The sequence below is a fragment of the Mus caroli genome, unplaced genomic scaffold, assembly GCF_978045245.1.
Source record: "Mus caroli unplaced genomic scaffold, Mus_caroli_1 scaffold_6, whole genome shotgun sequence".
Classification (NCBI taxonomy): Eukaryota; Metazoa; Chordata; class Mammalia; order Rodentia; family Muridae; genus Mus; species Mus caroli.
The window spans coordinates 145,379,007-145,394,562 of NW_028227261.1; the positions used below are offsets into that span (position 1 = coordinate 145,379,007).

The 15,556-nt window shown below is 41.4% G+C and overlaps 2 protein-coding genes across 16 annotated transcripts in view; one reads left to right on the forward strand and one right to left on the reverse strand.

Annotated features, from left to right (window-relative positions):
- Asph (aspartate beta-hydroxylase) overlaps nucleotides 1-11,971 on the forward strand; it is a 209,783-nt gene extending 197,812 nt beyond the window's left edge. For all 15 annotated transcript variants that reach the window (XM_029476170.2, XM_085839501.1, XM_029476159.2 and 12 more), the window contains one exon: nucleotides 9,818-11,971. In XM_029476170.2, coding sequence (XP_029332030.1) covers nucleotides 9,818-9,968 — 151 coding nt within the window. In that variant the 3' untranslated portion in view covers nucleotides 9,969-11,971. The remainder of the gene's footprint in view (nucleotides 1-9,817) is intronic.
- A 1,683-nt stretch (nucleotides 11,972-13,654) lies between these two features.
- Nucleotides 13,655-15,556, reverse strand: part of Clvs1 (clavesin 1) — a 190,330-nt gene continuing 188,428 nt past the window's right edge. Inside the window, exon 6 of the mRNA XM_021161296.3 lies at nucleotides 13,655-13,878. Within this exon, the coding sequence (XP_021016955.1) occupies nucleotides 13,791-13,878 (88 nt within the window). The 3' untranslated portion in view covers nucleotides 13,655-13,790. The remainder of the gene's footprint in view (nucleotides 13,879-15,556) is intronic.

The window sequence follows — 15,556 nt, forward strand, 5'->3', positions numbered from 1 at the left end:
CAAATGAACAGTATGTTTTATAGCATGTGTCCTTCTGAATCTCCCAAGGCTCCAAGGTTTATATAGAAAAATTAATTAGGAGAAAATTAATTTTTAATCTGCCACAAGTTCATACTACTTTTTATTTTGCTTTTTTTTTTAAAGCAGGTATCTTAGAAGGTGTATTAAGTCTTAAGATTTTTACATTAGGAGAGCTGTGAATTTTAAATCACTTGCAGCTGAATTTTTTACCCACTCTCTTTTCTCTCCACCAGAATCATAGATCTGTCTCACAAAATTAGTCTGTGTTCCATTTGCATTGCAGTGAGACTATATTCAGATAGCCGCCAGAGCCTATTTTTCTAGGGTCATATAAGAACACTTTTAACCAGTAGGATGTTTTTCCTGAGCTCTTCTTGCTGTTAAATAATAGCATTTTGCACCTAAACAACTTGGTAAGTTGAAGGCATTAGTATACTGTGTGTGACCCAGTCGGTTCAGCACAGGCTATATCTACAGTTCTTCCTACACTCAGCTAGATAGAATGCACACATGTGTGTAGCTCCTCGCCACAGGAAACTGAAATACCTGTGGAGAAAATGGATTGTGTAAGCATTTGATTGTTGAAAGAATTGTTGAGAAGTTAGAAATCATTTTCCTGTAGTAGTAAATGATGTGGAAGCTGCTGGGGTCAGCCTCCAAAAGCTTCACAAACCACAGTCTTTCTAATAGGATTTGAGAAGTAACTGTGCGGGGGAGATACATCCTGGGGTCTTTAGATTCTAGCATTATGTGTTTTCATGAAAGCGGGTCTCAAACACTGAACTAACACGACCTGAATTCAAATTCTTGCTTTCTTAGTTGGTGTGACTGTAGACAACTTGGCATCCTTAGTCACTGTTATGCTGCTGTGAAAAGACACCATGACCAAGGCAACTCTTACAAGAGAAAAGTATTTAATTGGGGCTTTGCTTACAGACTCAGAGGTTAGTTCACTGTTATCACATTGGAGAATATGGCAACTGCAGGCAGACACTGGAGCAGTCGCTGAGAGCTACATCCTGATCTGCTAGTCAAGAGGGTACAGCAAGAGGAAGAGGGAGGGTGAGGGAGAGAGACTAAGAGACTGAGACTAGGCTAGCATGAGCTTTTGAAACCTCAGACTCCACTCCCAGTAGCATAATTTTGTAGCAAGGTCACACTCTACCCTAACAAGGCCATACCTCCTAATCCTTCTCAAATAGTGCTGCTTCATTCTGATTAAACATGCAAATATGTGTGCCTATGGGGGCCATTTTTATTCAAGCCATCACATTCATTAAACCGGACTTTCCTCATCTGTAAAATGGGAATAATGAATGCCTATGCATTCATAATCTGAGTATTAAAGCCATCCATAGGAATAAATGCACTCACAATGCACTGAGAGTTCAATGTGGTACATGTACTCCATATATTTGAGTTGTTGTTACCCTTGTGTCTAGCTGCTGCAGAAGGAGTTCATCTGTTCTGTAGATTCGGCAGAGTGAGCCCGGCACTCCTGTAACATAAGTGATGGTTATTGTCACCTAGAGTACAAACTCAGGGGCTTTAAGGAGGCAGGAAATGATGAGTAAATGTCTGGAAGGTGTGTTGGCCTATGGCTGATGAAGGCATGGCACACATGGGAAGTGGGATTTGAGGGAGTAGGCATGAGTAGTTTTCCCAAGGTTTGCCTATTGCAGAATAGTAACAGTTTATATCTAAGTAAATGTCCAAGTTAAAGATATCAGTATAGTATGTGTGGCCCTGCTGCTTTAGCACAATGCTCTCCCCAGCATGTATTTCTCACCATTCTCCTGGACCAGCCCTGATACCAGAGATTGGGTTCAAGTCGTCATCTCACCCAGTGTCTCTGTTCTATTTCTATATGTAGTAAAACATTGATTATAATCAACTCAGGAGCAAAGGGTTTATTTCATCCCACACTTTGCAGTCTAGAGAGTCAGAGCAGGAACTGAAGAAGAGGCTGTGGAGGAACACCTCTGACATGTGTCTGCTCTCCATGGCTTGCTCAGCTTGCCTTCATATACAACCCAGGTATTAGCTCAGGGTTAACACCACCAACAATGGGCTGGGCCTTTCCAGATCAAGCATTAATCAAGAAAATGTCCCAAAGACCTGCCTGCAGGCCGAACTGATTAGGACAGTGGCTCAATCGGTGCCCCTTCTTCCTGGGTAACTCTTGTTTGAGCCATTGACATACACTAACCAACACAGGCTGGTTTACCCTCCCATTCCATTCCTCCTCGGACAGTGTTCTTAGCTATTTATCTGTGTCATGGCCCCTTCTGATATTGATAGCCTAGAACCAAGGAAAGGAAGGTAGAAATGGCAAGAAGATTGGCACAGAGGAGGACACAGGACTAATTTGATGTGATCAGGTGAGGAATTCCTCTGGTAGGCCAGCTGGAGGGTTCTCCCCACAAGGGAAGAGGCAACAAGGCCTAGTGTGCCAGGGAGTGCATGGTTTAATCCTAATTGGAAGAGGTTCTCTGTGAAGTCAAGCCATTTTTAGTGAACTCATGGTTAAGCAAACTAGAAAACACCGCCCATGTCTTAGATAAAAGTCTGCTTGCTGGACCTTGTCATTGAAATAATAAACTCACCATAATCATAAGTTTCACTCAAAGAATTAAGAGACCTTTTGTGCTGAAAGGAGACCGTGAGTCCATCTTATCCATTTTCAGACATTATGCAAATGGATACGTGAAACGCTTCATTGTAGTCAAAGCTGGTTAGCAGCCATTGTACCAAAAACACAAGTACCCTGGCTGGAGGGGAGGAGAGGATTTCTGTCAGTGTGTATTTTGAGGAAAAGGGGACAGAGGAGCATGATGATGCGATTTCACATTTTTGAGAGCCTGCACCAGAATCTCCAAACTAGGAGACTGCAATAGATAAGAAGATATAAGGGTTGGTTTGGGTTTTATTGTTTCTGGGACCTCCTTTTCCTGTGTTCCACTCAGCCAGATTAAATGTCTTATAGGTCCCATCAGCATGGCATCCTCTGATACCAAGACTTTGCCCCAGCATGATCTTGAGTAACGGCTGTAACAGCAAACCTAAGGGATTTATTTCCACAGCTTCTCCACAATCAGCTTGTCTTGAGTGAGCTGAACTTGTCCTCATGAAGTTCCTTTGGATAAAAATTATAACCATGCCATGACTTTTCACCGATTGGAAAGCATTCTCGCAAAGCTCACTGACATTTTTATCTGTAGTTTTAGGTAGAAGTCTGTAAGCATGTAGAGTCACCACTGGCCTTATTAATATTGGTGGCAATTGTATGACAAAATTATAGATATTAAGTACGCCTTTCCACCATTATACCATTATCATTAGTTATAATTATAATAATTTGAGAAGTCGAGGGATTATGCAGTATTGCTTTATCTTGTTACTGGATATTCTTACATCTTTTGGCATACGAGGCATAAGGCCTTCCCTTCTCAATGGTCAGATATTCAGACAGTAAGCAGCATATTTATCCAGCCCCTACCACCTCTAACCCTGTATCATGAGCCCTCACAGGAGGGCTTTGGGACCAGCTCCAAGAGGCTGCCTGCCAAGGCACCCAGAAAGCTTTGCTGCTCTTCTAGCTGCCTGTATCACAATTTGCTCACAACGTAGTCACAGTTGTTGGAGCTTTTCTCGAAACGCAGGTGTTCTGGGAACTCTTTTGTGCCACTGCTGCCTTGTCTTTCATTCAGATTCAGGGATTCTCAGCCCTTTGACAACTGCATGCCCCATCTCTTCGTAATGGCAAACACTTGATCTTTCCCAGGCTGGTGATACCTGTTGAGGTTAACCCTGTGTCAGTTTGGGTTGAGATGTGGCTTGGTGCTATCCTTTGCCTCTTTGGGATAATTGAAACTGAAGTTTTACTTTTCCTGTCTCTGAAAACAAGTGAAAAGACAGAGGACTGTGTTTTTAAGGAAAGGATCTAAACTAAGTAATTAAAACTGCAGTGTTCTGTGGAAACAGAAAATTCAAGGACATGCTTACTTACTGATACAGGGTCTAATCGGATAGCCCAGGCTGGCCTCATGTTTACCATATAGACCATTTGAACTCATGATCATACTTCCTCAAGCTCTGCAGAGTCTTTTAAAGACTTAGTAAACTCTATCAGGTGCTGATGAGATGGATCAGCGAGTAAAGGTGCCTGCCTCCAAATCCCATAACCTTAGCTCAGCCCCAGAGGTGCACATAATGTGAGATAACCATCTCCTGCATCCCCACCGCCCCACATGCAGCTGAGAGATGCTCACAAGCACATGCACGCATACACACACATGTCATATGTCAATAAAATATTTTAAAATGAATTTTGTTAAAGAAAAATTCAGTGTACAATCCATGAAAGCGCCCTTGAACTTTTAGGTTTATCTTTTTAAAAACTGGTTGAGGACTGGTTGGTTCTGGCATATCTAGCCTTTCCACATTGCAAGACTATGTTGTTACCATGTTGTTACCTACAGAGTTTATGTTCAAGAACCATTAGTTCCAGTTATCAAAAAAAAAATCCTCAATGTTTTAAGTACGTTGAAGATTTTGTTTTAGGCTATATTCATAACTATCCTGGGACATATGTGACCCACAGGTTGCAAGAAGGACACACATTTGACTTAGAATTACTAGAAAATCCCTAAACAGTGGTTCTGAAATCCTATGTAGAAGTCAGTGCTCCCTGGGGATCACTCTTCCTAGTTCACAAGAAATGTAAGTTAATGAATGGAATGATTATGTTTTTTAAATATGCCAAAATCTTTGATTTCATTACACCAATCAAAATATCCTGGAAAATGTCACTTTGTGCAATGGAGATTTTTGTATTTAATTTGAATTACATGTAGACTTTTAAATAGCTTCCAGATTCTCTGGTGCTCAAATAACTTCAAGAGCCTTTTGTCATTGGTATCCAAGATATATTTTCAGTCTTCGCAAATGAAATCAGATTTCATAAGGAGTGACATCAAGTATACTCTTGGTAATCTATTGTCTTCTCCATACTTCTTGTTTTCTTCCCATGTCTGTTTCATAATTTTCACTATGAAGTTGAATGTCTACCATATCTTCTTATCAAGCCTGCAGGTGGAAACAAGTGTAAATGTGCTAAGTTCAGACCTACCCCAATGCTTAATATGATAATAGCTCTACCTGCAGTATTTCAACCTTATGGTTGTGAAGAATGAAACCCGTTTACTAGAAACTGAACTTGTAATTGTTACTTTCTTCTTGGGTCAGCAGTATGTGTTTAGTAACACCTTCTAGTGATGCTGGAACTTAGCAGCACAGCTTCTGTCAGCCACTCCATCACTTGAACCACCAGCCAAGTTGCTACTGGGTGCTATGTCACTATAATTTGTTGGCTATTGGTTTCTGATAAGTAATGTTAGCAATTCCACACATTACTGTTCAGTACGCTTTGCATTAGATGACCTTGCCCAACTATAGGCTAATGTCAACATTCAGAACATGTATCCCATAGGCTGGCTGGCATATTCAGACTGGATAGTGTATTGTATACATCAGCAATGCCTGTGACTTTTGATTCATGATGGATTTATGAGGGCATAATGGATTTATCCTTGATAAAGAATTATCAATAACTTGCCCCAGATCACACAAGTGTCAAATGCCAGAATGAAATGTTATATTCTGCTCCCTTTAAAGGACTTGGTGTCCTGCTGTGTCCTGATACTTTTTTACTCTTTTCTCTCATGTGTCCCTGTTGACTTTCCTCTTTTTCCTTCTTTATTTAATCATGGTTAAATACACATCATAAAGTAAAATATGTTAACCATTTTAAAACACGTAGTTGGTTAGCATTCACTCACACTGTTACAGCCATTGCCATCACCTAGGTCCAGAATAGTCCAGACTGGATGGGTGAGTACTAAGTCTATACTGCTTCCCCATCTAAGCCTGACAGCTTCCACTTCTCTTTAGTCTCTGATCTCGACTACTCCAGGACCTTACACAAGCAGAACACAGAGAGTCTGGTCTTTAGTGACTACCTTGATTCACTTAGCATAATGCCCATTAGAGACATGTTGGGTTGGGGAGATGGCTACCTGGATAAAAGTCCTTGTGGTCACATCTTTTAGGAGGACACCTGACACAGCATCCAAATAATTTCACTTCCAGCTCAGTCGATTTGTTGAAGATCCATTTTATGGGAAAAAAAAATGAGTCTTACATCCAGTGACCAGAAAACCAGACTAGGTGTTTCCTAAGTTGTATTCTATCTTAGGAAAGCAGACAGATTGGAAATTAATCTTGTTTATATTCTTAGCTTCATCTGCTATGTAAGTGGGTTATACATGGAATATCTTAAATCAGTACTGCAAAGGACTCTACAGGGCCTCCAGCAGAACCCTAGGAGAGAGTGTTTGAGAAACAAACTCTAGAATGGTAGTCTAAATGAAGCACCAGGAGAGAAACCTGCAGGTGGTGGCTGTGTAGTGCTTTTTTTAACCCACCAACGGTTGTGGGCAGAGTTAGTGCTCCTGTCTGTATGTAGATATTAGCGTGAAGATACATGTTAAGTGATACTAATGTGCTAAGTGCTGTTAACTTTTAAAGAAAATTTTCACTAGGACTTTTTTAAAAAATATTAAAATTCCACTAAGTATTTACAATTTTATATTGTAACTTAGCAAAGACTTACAGTGTAGCAGGAGCGATGCTAGCTGGTTACCGTATCATCACCAGGACAGGTTCCATGAGAACATGGTTGATGTCATTTTACATCCTATGCACTGCAGGCCCCGGCACTGTGGCCATCTGCCTCAGATGGTCCTGTGCATTATCTTCAGCTGGATCCCTGGCCTCTGGCCACTAGAGGGCAGTGCTATGCTCCACACCTCTATAACAATGAGAAATATTTTTAGGAGTTTCCCAATGTAGGGGTGTTAGTACCCTATCTAATTTAGGATCCGTAAAGATCCTTTCCCAATCTGTTGGTGGCCTTTTTGTCTTATTGAAGCTTTTGCCTTACAGAAGCTTTGCAATTTTATGAGGTCCCATTTGTCGATTCTCAATCTTACAGCATAAGCCATTGCTGTTCTATTCAGGAATTTTTACCCTGTGCCCACATCTTCGAGGCTTTTCCCGACTTTCTCCTCTATAAGTTTCACTGTCTCTGGTTTTATGTGGAACATCTTGATCCACTTAGATTTGACCTTACTACAAGGAGATAGGAATGAATCGATTCGCATTCTTCTACATGATAACCGCCAGTTGTGCCAGCACCATTTGTTGAAAATGCTGTCTTTTTTCCACTGGATGGTTTTAGCTCCCTTGTCAAAGATCAAGTGACCATAGGTGTGTGGGTTCATTTCTGGATCTTCAATTCTATTCCATTGATCTACTTGTCTGTCACTATACCAGTACCATGTAGTTTTTATCACAATTGCTCTGTAGTAAAGCTTTAGGTCAGGCATGGTGATTCCACCAGAGGTTCTTTTATCTTTGAGAAGAGTTTTTGCTATCCTAGGTTTTTTGTTATTCCAGATGAATTTGCAGATTGCCCTTTCTAATTCGTTGAAGAATTGAATTGGAATTTTGATGGGGATTGCATTGAATATGTAGATTGCTTTTGGCAAAATAGCCATTTTTACTATATTGATCCTGCCCATCCATGAGCATGGGAGATCTTTCCTTCTTGAGGCTATGCTGGGGCCTAGCAAACACAGAAGTGGATGCTCACAGTCATCTATTGGTTGGATCACAGGGCCCCAATGGAGGAGCTAGAGAAAGTACCCAAGCAGCTGAAGGGGTCTGCAACCCTATAGGTGGAACAACAATATGAACTAACCAGTACCCCCCAGAGCTCGTGTCTCTAGCTGCATATGTATCAGAAGATGGCCTAGTCAGCCATCAGTGGAAAGAGAGGCCCATTGGTCTTGCAAACTTTATATGCCTCAATACAGGGAAATGCCAGGGCCAAGAAGCGGGAGTGGGTGGGTAGGGGAGTGGGTGGGGGAGGGTATGGGGGACTTTTGGGATAGCATTGGAAATGTAAAGGAAGAAAATACCTAATTAAAATAAAATAAAAACCAAACAAACAAACAAAAAACAAATGTAGGGGTGGATTTAGGGGAGGCAAAGTCACTCCAGAGAATAACTGACATACTGGAGAGATCTAACCATAACATTTCTATATTAATAAACTGATAAAACTAACTAATATTTTTAAAAGCTCAATCTCTCTTCTCTATTAACCACCTACTGGCCCCTTCCCTCTACTGCATGCCTCTATCTTGCATTCAGCAAATGTGTTGCTTAGTGGTGTTATACAATTCCTCTGAATATAGGGAATAGAGTTTCCACTCTAAGGTTTACAAAGGACAGAAACTTAGAGTGGGCACCAAATGACAGAATAGGTATTTATTACCATGCAAAATCAAACATGAAAAGAAAACTAAGAAAAGAACAAACCAAAAACAAAGAAAAAGGGAGAATCAACTAACTCCCCTCTTTTTAAATACCTTAAACAGAGAGACAGTCATTTTCTTGATCTTAGAGTTATCAGAGAAATTGAACAATGTCAGTGGCTGTAAGGAACAAACTACAGGATAGATAGAAGGAAAAGATGGCAAGTGCCTGAAAAGAGTCAATGCCTCCACTCACAGCAGCAAAGTCACAAGGGACAAAATGTGGGAGCAACCCAAATGTCTAGGTGAATGAGGATACACTGAACTGGAGGAAGCACCCAGCAGCACACAACAGCACACTCGGCCTGGAAACAGGAAGAAGCTGTAGTGATGCTGGAACTCACCTGCCTGCCATTTTATTTTGTATGGGGATGCATGCGGATGGGGCAATAGGATCCTGCATGTGTGTGTGTACACACATTTGTGTGAGGGTAAATGTAGGCACATTGTGTATACCACTGCAGCTATGCGAAGCTCAGAGACAGCCACGTGTGTGGCTCCCCACCCTCTGCCTTGTTTGAGACAGGGTCTTACTTGTTCTTCAGCACTGCGTACACCAGGCTGGCCAGCCAACAAGCTTCCAGAGATTCTTTTGTCTGTCTTCCAGCTTCCCATCTCCCCATAGGAACACTAGAATTATAGGTGCTGGTGCTATCTATGTGTCTTCCTTTTGTGTGGGATCTGGGGGAGGAAACTTTGGCTCTCACCACCCAGAAGCCTAAGCCAGTCTCTGAAATGACAAATGGGACAGCTGTGGAGTTGTTGCGCCCTGGAACTTGTCCCATGCATGAGCTACCAGGGCACACATCTATGTCAGCGGTTCTCAGCCCTGTCATCTGCAACCCTTTTGAGGATCTAACAACCTTTTCATGGGGGACACCTATCAGATATCCTGCATATCATAAATGCATTATGATTCCTAACAGTAGTGAAATTACAGTTATAAGGTAGCGATTAAATAATTTTATGGTTGGGGTCACCACAACACAAGGTATTAAAGGGTCGGGTCGCAGCCTTAGGAGGGTTGAAAACCGCTGTTCTAGATACTTACTCGACTAAACAGCCGTTTTAAGGCTGGAGGCAGACTAAATGGAGAGTATGAATACTGACAGTATGTCCTCATCACAAGTTCATGTCCTTTGCATATCTTTAGTGCAGAATGAGAACATTGCTGTCCCTAATAAGAAAGAAGCCTGAAGTTCTTAATTATTAATGGAAGACTATTTTAAGACTTGGTGTTACAGTCATATCCCAAAGGAGGTCACAAAAGGGGCCTCCTGTCCATGGACAGAAACTGGTCCTCGGGCCTGGAAACTCCAAAGCCGTTCTGACAAATGCACGTCTTTCTCTTCCAGGACGTGGGAAGAAGGCAAGGTGCTCATCTTTGATGACTCTTTTGAGCACGAGGTTTGGCAGGATGCCTCGTCTTTCCGGCTGATATTCATCGTGGATGTGTGGCACCCTGAGCTGACCCCTCAGCAGAGACGCAGCCTTCCCGCAATCTGAAAGGCACTGACACAGACTTGGTTGCTCTCCAGGGAGGCTGCCTTTCTGGTTCCTTTTGGGTGTGGAGATAGAAGTCCAAGTGCCAGGATTCTTCATCCCGGGGCCATGCAGCTGGAGACCTCACTGGAGGGAACATTTGCCTTCCTGCAACTCATTTAGGAGGCCTCTTGCTTCATGTCACCCATGACAGCACAGAACTGGTGCCTGGATTTAAGGGGCAGAAAACTTGGTTGTGTTGTCTACATGGCTGGCCAAAGATATTTTTCTACATAGAATAGTGTCTACATCAATGTACATGGAGGATATACTATATAGAGAAACTGTGAATGAGTCACTTTAGTTTGTAATTTTTCTATGCAGTTATATTTTTCTAAGTAGCTAAACTGTTCTGTCACCATCTACCCCCATGTTTTCGATGACTTTAATGACAAGAAGTATAAATTCTTTACTTCTAACTGTTAAATAGTAATTTTCCTGGTAAATTCAGACATCTCTTTTTTAGAAAGAAGATATCACATGTGAAAAAAAAGAACTTTGTTTTCCTAACATAAATTGGAAGTCATGCCAGGATGCATGAATTGTGCCAACACTTGCCCTTGGGTCTACCTGTGTATCCTCATTTAGACTCAGTGTCTCCCCCTTTCTCTGTGCTAATAGTAGAAAATTCTTATTTTTAAGAGCAACATTTTTTTTTAATTACACTGAGCAGAGCCATAGAAACATTTTATATTGTGATAGGAAAATACCACAGATAATGGAGCTTGGAGAGAAAATATCACATGGAAGTGAAACTTCCTGCTCAGGATCAGGGACCCAGGTAGCCTGGCCTCTTTGCCTTCTATACCCAAGGCCTGGAATCTGCAGTTCCTGCCTGCTGGAGATCCACTTGCGTGTCAAAAAGAAGGCCTCCTTGGTCTCTGAGAGTCTCTTCACTATTTTATCCATGTAGGAATAGCAGCATAGAAAGTGCCCAGGGATGCTAGCATCCTAGGTGGTCAAGCATCCTTGATTATGAATTTGCAGTGCTTTTCCATCTTCCTCCCCTCACAATAATGTCAGCCATCTCATTTTATCCTGAAACAGCGTTGACAGGCATGTTGGGTTTGAGTGCTACCCACGGCTGAGAAAGAGCAGTAGAAAACCATCTTGCTCCTCGAGATGATCATTAGTAAAGCATTGCTGCATTTTATTTTCTATTTTAAAATTAAAGCTAACTCAAGCCCTAGAATGTAATGACATTCATGCACTTATCTCTAAGCCAGTCGAACAACATTGCTGCAGAAATGGCTGGTATTCCAGCTACACAGATAGAAAAGATAGAGATGTGTGCCTTTTAAGCAATGTCCAAAAAAGCAGCTTTCTGTACCTCATTTAAAGAGCAATTCATTGAGCTTGATCCTTTCCCTTTTCGCTTAAGGACATTAGCTCTTCGTAGGAAAGTTTACAAAATATGTGTCCATTCTTAAAATAGGTACTTGTCCCTTCCTTTGCCAGTGTTCAAAAATTCCTCTAAAACAGATGGCAAAGGCATGAGGGGAAATATCAAATCCTTACCAAATTCTAGAAAAGGAAACAAACTCTCAGACAACAGAAAGTTATTTGTGTTCTTCAGTATTTATTAAACAGAGGAACTTACTGACAAAGGCAATACAATCCAGTGTTCATGTAGTAACCCTCGGTTACCTGCTGCGTTTAGTTCTCCTCTATACTACATACACATAGCGAAATGCAAACCATGTGTTCTCATTGTTAAACTATCACCTTACAGCCATGGAATAAAATGGAGGAAATGAGTGAAAATTAGCTGTTAACTTAGTAAATATAACATGTTTTTTAAAATATGGTCATTACAGTAGGATTCTAAATCTTGCCTTGTGAAAAGCCAGCAGTACCATTACTTTTGCAAGTGTTGGCGGTGGTGCACTCCGACAGCATTTTAAGTACTTGGATCCCACGTTGATCGTATAAACACAAGCAATAAAAGATTTTCTAATTCACTTTAATTTTCCTCACTCTTACTTGTGTCATAAGAAAAGAATTACCATCCAGGTCTTGGTAAACATTTTTCAAGGTTACTATTTTACAATTCTAAAGGTCTATACAAAATGAATTGGTAGGGGTGTTTTTTTTTTAATATACTATGATGCAATTGTTTGGGAAATATTTTAAAATTCTGTTTCAATTTTGCTTCTTCAAGGTTGGAACATAAAAATAGCTTCTGTTACTATTCTCTGCCAGTAGAAAAAAATAATAAAACAGTAGATCAACCGAGGAGTATACATCTAGTCTGTATCTCAGGGCTCAGGGGTTAGGCCCTGGGTTTGATCGTCAACATTGGAGGGAGACAGAGAAGAGAGGGTAACAGGAAGACAGAGAAAGAAAGACAAAGGAAAAGGAGAGGAGTGTAAGGAGGAGAAAAGTGGGAAGGAATAGGGAAAGAGAGAGATGGAGAGAGGGAAGTGGCCATAGTTAGTAATGTTGTTTGGTGTTTATGGCTGGAAGTAAGTTGAATTGGTTTCCTCTTTTCTTTAGGCTGTTCAGCTAGTAAATCACCCTACCAAGTGCTTAAAATGTAAAGTATTTTAATAAGTGTCAGCAATTAAAATTTTTGACATTATCACTCTGGTCATATTAGTAAGTGTCTGTGTCATACAGATGCTAGGGAATAAGATATCTACATATACTCAGCTGGTCTCGGGAAACATGGCACAGATAAAATATCCTACCCTTTGCTGTTCTCTGTCTGACTTCCTATGCATGGGGGCTGGGATCCATTTCTAAGGAGAATGGATAAGGAAGTAGGCTGGTCTTTGGCATTTCATCTTGCATTCTTGGTCCTCTTTAGCTTGGTACTTACATGCTGGTCCATCCTTAAGGGTCTTTCTGTGAGATTTGAATGCCTGCCCCCTCAGGGCCTTTCTCCACAGGTAATAGGAACATTGGGACAAAGGGACTTATTTGATAGCACTTTTTTGCTGTAGTAACCCAAGAATTAACTTAAATGGGCTAATCAGTCACCAGTGTGTGTGTGTGTGTGTGTGTGTGTGTGTGTGTGTTCCAATGAATTGCCCCCTCTCTGTAGGCATTCGCCAACAGGAAATCACTTTGCTATGATGAAGCAGCCTCTTTTTTTTTTTTTTTCAAACTGCCTCTTTGTCTTCTTAAAAAGCAATTCATGAAAGTCGGCTGATGGTCTGACAAGCAATGTGATGTCCAAATCATTCTTGTAGGAGAGAGATTTAAATGAAAAACTTTGCAAATAGCCAGACGTGCGAGATCACACTCTTAGGCTGAATACTTAGATGCTGGTGATGAGGTCAGGAAATAAGTCAATACAACTGGAAATTATTGTAGCTACTGCTGCTGGGGTTCAGCATTACATTAAACTTGCTGATGTGTCTGCACATTTTAACTCTGCTGTATTTATTTCGGAATGCATTTCATCTTAATTTGCAAAACCTGGAGAGGGTTCCTGTGTGAGTCTTTAGAGTGATGTATATGCGACTAATTTAGGGTTCTCTTTTCCCTTTTGAAGTATATTTGCTGCCAAAAATATGAGGGGAGGGAGAATCCTTTTTACATAAATGCCTTTCTTTATCCCCCTCACCATCCCTCACTAAAACATAAATTAATTAGTTAAATTTTAAAAGCGTCTCTCAGATCTTTGTCCAGTGTGGGCTACCCAGACCAATGTTGCTGACAGTCATGGCTGGGATTGGGATGGAGGACCTCATGTCAAGCAGAGCACACATGTCTGTAGGTCAGTTGCACAGGCTTGCTGGACGGTTGCTCCACTGGAGATGTCACATGATGCTGACTGGCTCAGTCCAGAGCCAGTAGTGGCTGGGTGTTCTCATTTTCTCCTTTCTCTTCATGTTTCAAGGTCCCAGCTTCTACCACAGACTGAGATCTAACAAGAGAGGAAGGAGACACACACAGTCACAGACAGTCCATACTGGTGATGCTTGCTATTCACCTAGAGAATCAAAGCATGTAAAATAGCTACTTAGTGCTTCCTTTCTGGCCTCTGTTTTCCACACACCACTTTATTTCTTTTTTCCTTCTTTTTGTTTTTCTGAAGATTGAATCTGGTCATTCTGAGATTCTTTTTTTTTTTTCTGCTGAATTTGATCCATATCTTTTTGCTGTAATAAGTCCTATGAGTGTAACATTTTGTTCATGTTTCAAATAAAAATAAAGGTAATTCGAAAGATGCAAAAAACACTGAGTGTTTTGTGTATGCTTGGTGGTTGTCTAAGGGTTCTTCACATGTATGACTTACCCCATTTGCAACTCTGGGAAATGCATCTACAGTCTCCATTTTTAAGTGCCAAAAACAAATTAAGGGTTCAACAGAGAAATAACTTAGGACAAAAGCAATATGACAGGCGGAGAGCAGGATCTTTCCATGAGCAGCTTTCCCCCAGAAGGTCTGGGGCTGCAGGGCCGCCTTGCCGTGCTGATCCTAACACTTCACTAGGAGAATGGCTTGCAGCCTAAGGTTCTGAGCCTCTTTCATAATATGTATGTAGCTCAGAAAGCACAAGACTTAAGAAGTAAATAGTGCTGAGCAGGGAGGGTATATTCAAGTAATACCAGCTCTGCGGAGAAAGAAGCAGGAGGGTCAATGTCGAGGCCTGTCTGGGCAGTATAGTGAGCTCCAGACCAGCCTGAGTTGCATAATGATCCTACGGGGGTGGGGAGGGATCACTACATTTCTGAAAAATCAGAAACCTCAGAAGATAACAAGACAAACTGGTAAAACCAGCATTTGGGAAGCTGAGGCTAGAGGCGTGTGGGTTCAAGCCAGGCTGAGCTATATTTTGAGGTGCTATATAAAAATTGAAAGAAAGCAAACAGACCAGACCACAGCTGTATGGCTACCCACACACAGCGACTCCCTCCAGATTCTTAAACCACTGCATAATTGCTTTGCACTAAGGATTCTGTGGAAATAAAAGAGCCTGGTAGCCATCAACTATTGAAAGTTTAAGCTGCACTTCTTCCTGACAGATAAACCAACTTTATTACACAAAGTGGCCCCTTGCCCGGAGTCGGGGTGAGGTCTAGGTCTCACCGGCATTGTTCATGCACCTCTTCTTGAAGACGGCCAACTTGAGAAGCTTGCTCCTCTGTGACCCAAAAGATCAACCTTTCAAGGATCGTTTTTCACATTGAACTCAAACCTGGTTTTAAAGACACATGTGTCCTGTCTTTGGTTCCTTCTCCCAGAGCTACAGGATCCTGCCATTTCCCTCTCTGCCTGTGGGGTTGGGTTCCTGGGCCCTTCTAGATATCAGAATCAGCAGAAGTTCAAGTTCCTTATATTAGGGTGCAGTATCTGCATAGAATCAGTGCTCACTCTCCTTTAAACTATAATGCCTAATATAAGGTACATATTTTATTATTTAGGGAATTACTACAAGAAGTGAAGTGAGCCCATTCATTGGTTGGATCTCCAATGTATAACCTCTGTCTGTGGAGGGCTGAGCAGACACAGTCCCTTCAGGAGTGTGCTTTGAAGCCTTGCTTTAGTGCAAGGTCTTCCTCCCTAACTACTCCAGTTGGGCCAAGATTTCTAGATTTTT